Source organism: Culicoides brevitarsis, unplaced genomic scaffold (genome assembly GCF_036172545.1).
Source record: "Culicoides brevitarsis isolate CSIRO-B50_1 unplaced genomic scaffold, AGI_CSIRO_Cbre_v1 contig_5, whole genome shotgun sequence".
Classification (NCBI taxonomy): Eukaryota; Metazoa; Arthropoda; class Insecta; order Diptera; family Ceratopogonidae; genus Culicoides; species Culicoides brevitarsis.
In genome coordinates, this window is record NW_026973389.1 from 90,226 (window position 1) to 100,000 (window position 9,775).

General features: G+C 34.0%; 2 protein-coding genes across 2 annotated transcripts; both read right to left on the reverse strand.

Annotated features, from left to right (window-relative positions):
• Nucleotides 1–5,218: 5,218 nt before the first annotated feature.
• Nucleotides 5,219–7,507, reverse strand: LOC134836266 (uncharacterized). The gene is made up of 5 exons (XM_063851484.1): nucleotides 7,497–7,507; nucleotides 7,249–7,424; nucleotides 6,915–7,180; nucleotides 5,774–6,808; nucleotides 5,219–5,464 (listed from the first exon to the last, which is right to left on the reverse strand). The coding sequence occupies exons 1-5, from the start codon at nucleotides 7,505–7,507 to the stop codon at nucleotides 5,219–5,221; spliced, it is 1,734 nt and encodes a 577-aa protein (XP_063707554.1).
• A 1,247-nt stretch (nucleotides 7,508–8,754) lies between these two features.
• On the reverse strand, nucleotides 8,755–9,425 carry LOC134836267 (uncharacterized). The gene is made up of 2 exons (XM_063851485.1): nucleotides 9,384–9,425; nucleotides 8,755–9,197 (listed from the first exon to the last, which is right to left on the reverse strand). Exons 1-2 carry the CDS (start codon nucleotides 9,423–9,425, stop codon nucleotides 8,808–8,810), a joined length of 432 nt encoding a protein of 143 aa, XP_063707555.1. The 3' UTR covers nucleotides 8,755–8,807.
• Nucleotides 9,426–9,775: the final 350 nt, after the last annotated feature.

A 9,775-nucleotide genomic window follows, 5' to 3' on the forward strand; every position in this document is an offset into this window, starting at 1 on the left:
ATATTTTGCGCTCTGCCATGAGCATTGAGGTCTGCCATGGACATGGCGCGAAAGTGGTCGAGATAGTAACGAAGCACGGGATCTTGCGTGTCGATGACGGAGAGGACAAAGACGATACTAGGACCACCCCATATGAGATTGCTTTGAATTATGTCGGAAATGGTGTCGATTCCTTTCTCGTAACGCACGATCGTCATGATACTTGCGAGAGCTCCGCCATACAAATTGCCGATGATCATTCCAAAGTAGAAGAGAAATCCGAAAATTATGATTTCCGATGCAGATGACGTTCTGTTAACGAAAAATTTTTATGAGAACCTCCAAAAATAATCCAAATTTATTTCGAACTTTTTGTCCTATATTTTTTTCTCAATATGGGTAAGTTTAAATATAAAAAAATACGATAAAAATAAGGTTTTGAAATACTTTTTCATACAAAAAGATTTTTGACCTTTAATTTTTGTGGTTTTTTAATAAAATTAATTGTCAAAAATTTTAAATTTAAAAAAAAATCTGTCAAAAAAATTTTTCAAAATAATCTCAGAAATTTTAGAAAAATATTTTTAGATGAGAATATTCATGAACAAGATTCATAAAAAAAAATATTTATTAAAGAAATCATTTAAAAAATGGTCAATTTTGATAAAATTTTTAATTTTTCATCTCGAATCTTCGACTTTTCAAATGGAACATAGTACAAATTAAAAAAAATATTACTTGATAACTGACGTTCCCTCGAAGAGACTCAATTTCAATATCATGATGACAACTTCTCCAAACTCATGTGCGTCTTCTCTGTGCTCGACACCCACTCGATTTGTCCAGAGTATAACAAAAATTGACGTAAAGTAAGCGAGAAACATCGTTATCCATACTGTGTACTCAAAAGGCAGCAATGGTGTAAGAGCATAAGGCAAAGGCTTCCGTTTCGGCACCAAATGCATGACGCGCACTTTTTGAATCGAGTCCGAGAATTGCATAAAAGGAAATAATCGACCCCAATGATAAAAGGCAGCAATTGTCACGTCAGATTTCCCCGTTACCACTGCTTGCATTAAACCTGTGGCGGTACCATCATCGGAAATATCACCCCAAAGCTCTTCTTCCTCTGAAAAATGAAAAGTTTTATGAAAATAATTCATTTAAACTGACACTTACCTGTGTGCAAAGTAATTGTGCAGTTAAATTTTCGACAAAACTCGATGCAGAGATAGAGTTCGACGCCATCTAGTAAAACTGAGAGTTTTTCAGAAGATCCTTCTAGATTTGCATTTCCCGAGCCTGGTGTCTAAAAATATAAATTTTTAAATATTTTTTTATTTTTGTTAAAGTATCAACTCACCACAAACTCATAAAAAGTGTACGGCGGATAGTTGATGGTCGCTACTCGCAGTTCTACTCCCGTCAAATCCTCAAATTTTGGAAAAAACTCAAAATCATCATTTAAAAAAGTATCATTGGATAAAAAGAATTTGTTAAATATTGCGCCTTCCTTTACATAATTTGGTTTTCTTTGCCATAATTCAATTTGATCATCATCAAAAGACCAAGAAATAGTTAAAAATTGCGGTAAATCGTAAAATATTACTGGATTACTGAAGAAATTTTGTATCATATCATCGTCGTAAACCTCTAAATCCTGAATAAATATCAAATGTTTCTTGAAAAATCGCAAATTGGCGTCCATGTGAACGGCACGAAAGCTTTTGAGGAAAATTTCAGCACAGGAAAAGGTAACGATGAATGTCTGAAAATTATTTTTTTTTAAATTTTAAATATTTTTTTATTTTTATATTTTATTTTTTTTTTCAAGTAGTTTAGAAATAACTTTTTATATAAAAAAATTTTTATAAACAATTTTTGATGATTTTATTGAAAATTGATTTTCAAAAATTTTAAGTTAAAAATTAAAATTCCTGAAAAATTACTTTTCAAAAGAATTGACAAATTAAATTTAGTTTTAATTTTGTAAAGGAAAATCGCCACGTTAAAATACTAATTTTGACCAAAGTTTGGTAGAAAAAATTTTAAAAATTGCAAATTTAAAAAAAAAAATTGAAAAAATTTCAAAAGCTTTAAAATTATTATAAAAAATTTGTAATTTACGAAGAAATTTTCTAATTTTTAGATTTTTAAATAAATGATAAAATGTACGAAACGGCCTGAAAATTGATACCTAAAAAAATACTCACCGCACACCCAGCATCGACTCCACTTAAAAAAAGTTGGTAAAAACTTTCGTCCCTTTGGTCGCAATCGATTCGTGTCACCGGAATGCCTTCCAATCCGATATTTGTTCCGCAAAAAGTTCCATTATTCGATTGAATAAAGCACGTTGAATGGCTTTTAATGCCTAACACTGGCGGTAAAGGGAGAGCAACGCAGAATGTTTTAAAACATTTTAACTCGTTTAAATTATGCAAAAAGTTTTACCAGCAAGTTTTAAAATGAAATCAAGAGCATAAGTGATGGAATCAAACCGAATCTCGTTAAGTTTCATTTTATTTATTATTAAATCTTTTGCCAACTTTCTATTCTAATTCAATTTCTAGACAAATTTCCCTGCTGTGAAGAGATTGCGAGATTTTCCGAGAAATGAATGCAACGTTGCTCTTTTGTCGTGAATTTAAAGGATTTGCAGCTCAATTAGGGCTTAATGATTGTTGTTGACAAAAAAATTATGCTCTGCGTCGTTTAAGGCGATGACTTAATATCTCAATTACGAAAATAACGAAGGCAAGCAAATGACCGGCGATTAAAATAATTATAGCTCCCATGATGTGCTGGACTGTGATGGAGACGGGCTCGTTATTTTTATCTGTGTAGTGATTATTTTCATCCACAATTCGTTGAATGCTATAATCCATGACGTTGTTGATGACCTGAAAGAAAGGTCAAATTTGAATTCTGGAGGTAAGGGACCAATTTTGACGTAATTTATGAAAGTATTTGAACTCTAAACTCTGTCAAAGTTTAAAAAAAGGTATTTTTAAAGCAAACGAATTTTAACGAAAACTGTAATTTTATTATGTATATGTATTTTTTAAAAATGTCAAAAATACTCCTAAAAATTTTTTATTTTAAAATTAAATTTTTTAGATTATTTTAGACAAAATCGGAGGGAAAAGCGAAAAAAAATGTCAATATTAAATTTATTCGCCTTTAAAAAACGAAAAAAATATATTTTCAGTCGATTTTTTCATAGTTCATACAAAAATTAGATTTTTTACCAAAAATAAATTACAGTTCTTACCCGATACTCCCAATGTTCCCGAATACCACTTTCTGTCACAGTGCGAATGAGTTTGTTCATGTATTCCATATAAGGCCACGTTTTATGGGAAATCACGGATGTATATTGAGCACAAAGTTCCTGCTTCGAAACCATATAATTAAGAGCTGCCTTGTGATCCAGAATGTTGTTCAAATTAGCCAACGCTCGATTTTGCGTATATTCGGTGAGAAAAATGTCCGTTGTGTGATCCTGCTTGTGCATCTCCGTCAACGGCACAACGATGAAGTTATCGATATATTTCCTCAAATTTGGATCTTGCGTCAGCTCAACAGGATATAAATACGCAATTGTAAGTCCTTTCCACTTCGATTTGCTTTCAACAATGTCGAAAATTGTGCTGATCGGCTTCTCATAACGAGTAACAGTCATGACACTCGCGAATCCACCATCGTACAAAGTTCCCAAAATGAGGGAGAAAAACAGGAGAAGCAGAATAATGAAAGCATGCGAGCCGAAAACTTGATGCAAACCCATGGATTGGAACAAACTGATCATTAAAACGTTAAAAAAGGCATCTCCGAGTGGGGATTTGTGTTGCTCTTCTTTACTTTCGTGAGTGTTGGCGACTTTTTGAGCAGAAAAAAGTGCGAAAATGCCCAAAAAGTAGACCAAAGCAATGAAACCCCAGATATCCGCTGGAAAGGGGAGAAGTGGAGTCTTGGAATATGAGAGCGGTTGTGGGATAGGCACTAAATTAATGATTCGGGACTGTTGTGTGGGCGTCGAAAGGATCGTGTATGGATTGAGAAAGATCGTTGTGTAAGGAGCTCCTATCGAGAGATGAGATTGCCGTGAACCAGTAGCGCCAAAAATGCCAGTTCCTGTAAAATTTTCATAAATTATGCCGTAAACTTCGCCTTCGTTGACTAAAATGGAAAATGTATATAGAAATTAATATTTTTTTAAAAGAAAAAACTCACAAAAAGTATAAGAAAGTGAACAATTATAAATTTTACAAAATTCTTGCACCAGATAGACATCAGTTCCGTCGAGTTGTAACTCATTAGAAGCCTGTTTGATGAATTTTTGACTTTAAAAAATATTTTAGAAATTATTTTTTGGAAATATCTTACATCATAACTCGCATAACTAAACGGTGTATAGACGACTAACGAGACTTTCATCTCTCTTCCGCCCAAATCCAGCCCGTTTTCCTTATGAAAAAGTGGTTTTTCGTACAAAAGTGATCCATTTTCAATGAAAAACTTATTTTGCAGTCCATTTTGATTCCAGTAATAGTAAATATCAATAGAATCGTTGTGATTATCAAGAATTAGCGTTTCCGGAAGATCTTCAATGACTGTTGGATGTTCAAAAAGGGACATCCCATCAAAATCTTCATTGACATTTAAAACAATCAGATACTTTATTAAGAAATTCACAACTAAATGATCTTGTACAGTACGAAAATTGTCTAAAAGAGTCACGGCACAATCATTTGACATCACATGAACCTATTTTTGTGACATTTTTTAATGAAAATTCAATTAAATTGGTAAAGAAAGGCACTTACAAAGCATCCTTGGTCGATTCCTTGCTTGTAAATTTCTAAAAACCTTTCATTATTGCAGTCGAAGACGATTGAAGGGACATCAAAAGCAAGATCTAGCTCATTTTTGGATGTGTTCAAGGATAAACAGATGACTTTCGGATCTAGTTCCAAGATCAAAAGATTCAAAACAGACAAGAAAGAGCTTTGTAACAGTGCTGAATGAGAAGGTAAATCCATGTTAATCCTTTTTAGATAAACTTTCAAAAGTGAAATAATATTTTCGTCAACTTTTTATTTTATAGTGAAGCGTTCTTTGCGTTTACATGCGATCGACTTCAAAGAAAATGAAGCAATTTGCCGTGCAAATAACTTTATTAAATATTTTTGATTGATTCTACGAAGCAATTCTGACACTTAGGTAAGCAAATGGTTTAAGCTTGTTTGTAATTTTTCCATTGAGAGACAGCTTTTCGCATCAATGTCGATTTTTCGACTTTATGAAACCAGAAAAGCTCAAAAAAGAATGAAATTGTAGCAGCAATACTTCCAAACAGCAGAAGAAACAGCGCGCCAAGGATGTGTTGGACCGAAAGTCGCACTGGTTCACCGCCTTCTGGGGGTTTCGCATTCTCCTCGATGTTTCGTTGGATGTCGTAGTTCATCGTTTCCTTTGCTGACTGTTTTTTATTTAATTCAAAATTCAGAAAAAAATATTTTTAGAAGGTTAAGGTAATCAAAATTTATTTTAAACATTTTTTCCCGCACAATTTAATTTTTTTCAAGAACGTTTCATTAATTTTTGAATTAAAATTTTGTTTATTTTAAGCCTAAAATTTTTTTAAAATATTTTTTCTAGAAAAATCATTAAAATTTCACAATTTTTTTTATCTAAAATTAAATTTTTTCTAATGATTTTATGAAATTTGTAAAAAAAAATCCAGAAAAAGGGACAAAAAGTTTAAAAAATTGAAAAATATATTACTTACCTGCATCTCCCAGTAATATTGAATGCCACTTTCTTGTTGCATGAGCACGATTCGGTTCAGCTGTTCCATAAAAGGCCACGTTTTACTCGTCATAATCACCGTATCTTGCCAATAAATAGCATGTTTTGTCATCATGAGAAATTTCGAGTCCTCCACATCGAAGTACGGTTGATAGCTCAATGTTCCATGCTGCATAGTTTCCAACGTGACTGCAAATTTTTCCGCCTTCACCAACTTATGCATCTCAGGAATTGGCTTTACAACAAATTTTTGCACAAATTTCTTGAACGGAGGATAATCGGATTGTTTAATTGTGAAAATCCAGTCCCATGCTGGAGCTCCCCACTGTAAATTACTTTCGACGACTTTCTCGAGCGAGTCAAGTGGTTCTTCGTAACGCGTGACTGTCATTACGGAAGCCAAACCACCTGCATATAAATTGCCGATGATCAAGGCAAACATTAGTAAAATCGTGAACAAGACAATATTCGACAGAAATTTAATGTTGATGTTAACACCTTGAAAAATGCTCATCATAAAAACCGCGTAAATCGATTCAAAAAGTCCGTAGTCCAAAACTTTGTCGTCTTTCATCCGCAGTTGGGCCAAATTGACAATAAATAACGTAACAGCTCCGATGAAAAATGCCCCGATGACATAACCCCAAATATACGCAGGAAATGGTAAAATTGGGGTTTGCCAGTAGGGCAAAGGCTTCGGTTTCGGTAACACTAGATCAATTGTCGCTCGTTGAATGATGGCCGTGTATTGGGTGAACTCGTAGGTATTGTCCCACAAGTAAAGAGCAGCACAGGAGACATTTGCATCTCGCATGGTGAGAGCTCCAATGAGTCCGAAACCGGTATGATTGTGAAAACTTTCACCCCACAACTCTTCATCGTACTCCAGACGAGCAACGAGGGTGCAATTGTACTTGAGACAAAATTCCACCAAGATAATGTGCTCTTGACCACCAAGTTTGACCGAATAACTTTCATTAGAGCCAAAAACGTGGGCATTTCCGGTGCCAGGAGGCTGGAAAATTAAAAATTTTTCACAATATTTCATGAGATTTTAAAAAAATTTTATATTTCGGTGAATTTTTGAACAAATTTTTAAATTTCTAATTTAATTTTCTTACCACGCGATACCAGGCCGAATAAGGAGGATAATGTATAAACGCTCCCGTTACTTGTATCCCGTCCAAATTCGTCATTTTCGGTATTAATGTATCATTTTCATGCAAAAAACTCGAATTCTCCACAAAAAATCGATTTCGCAAATCCCGATACGCTGAATATGGAAATGCGGACCAAATGTCAATCGTTTCTCTTCCATCATCATCATCAGTATCAGTATCGATATCGTCAACGAAATTCGGTTTTAATAGCAATGTTAGCGGCAAATCTACAGCAACACGAGAGAAAAAATACATTAAAATAACATCCATCTAATCGACATGCGAATCAACACACCATTAATAACAATTCGATGCTGTAAAACGTTCAAGATGTCATCGTACGAAAAAATGTTTCCTTTATCAACGACAACGAGAACTTTCTTTTCGTAACGCGGCATAACCCAATCGTGAATCTCATGGAAGTTTTCCAAGAAATGCCAGATGCAAGCAGTCGATACAATGAAAAACTGTCTTTTGTGTTATTTTCTTTTCGTTTTTCGAGAAAGAAAAAAAAACTTGTTTGCGACAAAAATTATTACTTACTGAGCATCCATTACTCACGCCTTGTTGCACTTGATTTATGAAAAATGTGTTATCATTATTGTAGTTATTATTGTTATCACTCCGTTCTCGATGACAGTCACTTCTTATTGCCGGAAAATTAGTCAAGTGTAACAAATTAATGGAATGCTGCACGCGATCGTCGCTGGTGTCAACAACATTTTCCGCAATAATACAGACAGCGTGAGAATCTATTTCGCGAGCTGCGACGAGAAAAAAAGAGATTGAAAAGCATTCGTTTATACGAAAAGTTTTACCGCATTTCAAATTGGCTAGATTTTTACAATTTTCATGAATTTTTAAGATTTCCACCAATTTTTCAGATTTTTTTTCCGTTTTTTATGAATTTTAACGTTCCACGTTTTTCACGAGATTCCCACAATTTTTTTTTATTAATTTTAAAATATTTTAATCATCCCTAGATTTTCCACAAATTTTCTAAATTTGCATGAATTTTCAAGTTTTTCACAAATTTTCTAACTTTTGAACATTCTTCAATTTCTCAATTGCTCAGTGATTCGAACTCGAAAATGTTTTGAGATTTTAAAACTTTTCAAGCTTTTCCGATTTTCCACGAATTTTCCAAAATTTTTCTATGGGTTTTGCTTCCAAGATTCTTTCCAATTTTTTTTTTTTTGATTGATAGTTTGCTTGATTTTCAGATGATTTCAGATTTTTTTTTTTAATTTTCATCGAATTTTCCGGGTTTTCCCAAAGTTTTTCACGAATTTTCCAAGTTTTCCCATGGTTTTCCAGAAGTTTTCATTTTTGAAAAATAATTTTTTTTTTTGAAAAATTATAATTCCGCATTGTTTAAAAAAAAAAAATTCCGAAATTATTCACGAATTTTTTTGATTTTTCTCAAAATTTCCCAAGGTTTTCCACAAATTTTTATTTTGCAAATTCAAAATTTTCCTTGAACATAGTTCCGCATTTTTTCAAAATAAATTTTACACGAATTCTCTGAAATTTTTTAAGAATTTTTTCAAAATTTTCCATGAGTTTTCAAATTTCATGCTGAAAATTTTCCGATGGGCAAAGTTGTCACCATAAATTTCGAAATGCGGCAATAATTCAAAATAAATCTTTCACGCGAATGACTTCACTTCACCTATCTGATCGAGCACGAATGTGAGTGCAGCTTCGATAAGAAACGCTCGTGTGAAATTCAGCATTTTCCCCTCTCGACTGCGGAAAAAATTCCCTTTCGCTCACACATTTAAACGAAATTCTTCATTGAACAAATATTGGTTTATTTAAATGTATTTGCTTTTTGAAACAAAGAAAATAAATTTACATTCCATGGAGTTTGTCAAAGTCGACGCCGTGCTTCTCGGCAGTTTCTTTGTAGCACACGGACAATTTCATGCCTTGCTCACAGCGGTTGACATCGGTAACGGAGGCGCATTCTTTCGCAATTTCATCGATAACGTGGTTGTGTTTTTCATCGTTGACGGCTCCCCGTACGATAGCTTTGAAGGTTTCTGGCTGGAATTTATCACCTTTGATGATTTCCACTTGTTCCTGCATGCACGTGATGAGACATTTTTGCGGCATGGTTTCGGGTTGCTTGTGTTCGCGGAAAATGTGATCGAAATCGGGCTTTTCGATGCCGTCTTTGCCGTAACAGGCAGACGCGAACTTTTCGATCACCTCGGTTCTGTCGCCGTCTTCTTGTGCGACCTGTGAAAGACAAGAAAAAAAGTTTTAATTGGAAAAACACGCAACGACAATTAAACGAAAGTTCATAAAAGCGCGAGTTTTTAATGAAAATTTAACATTTTTCGGGTGAAAATCGGTCAAAAATGATTAAAACCGTGAAACGTCTCCTTAGTGATTGGCCTGTCAATCAATTTGCGGGTTTTATGCCACTTCAACGCGTGGAAATGCTTTCGTTGGGGGCTTGGCCATTGCTTTCACCGCCAATTTGGTACGTTTTTCTCGGATATTTTAACTCTGCGTTCAACGGGATGTGCGTTCTGGCGGAATTTTCGTTTGCAATGAAAAATAGTAAAAATTTGCAATTAATTTTGGATTGTCTCTGTCCCGCTTTCACCAAAATGTGCATCTCCATCAAGTTATTTTTCATCGTATGGCGCCGAGATCAATTTTATCAAGTTTTGAAGCAACTTTCGGATTTTTACATGACCAAAAGTGCCGTCGAAGATGTTTCTTATTTGAAACGTTTTGCTTTGATTGCCTTCAAAATTTGCTTAACCTTGACAATTTTCTCCGAATTGACTGGATTATTTTTTGTGGTG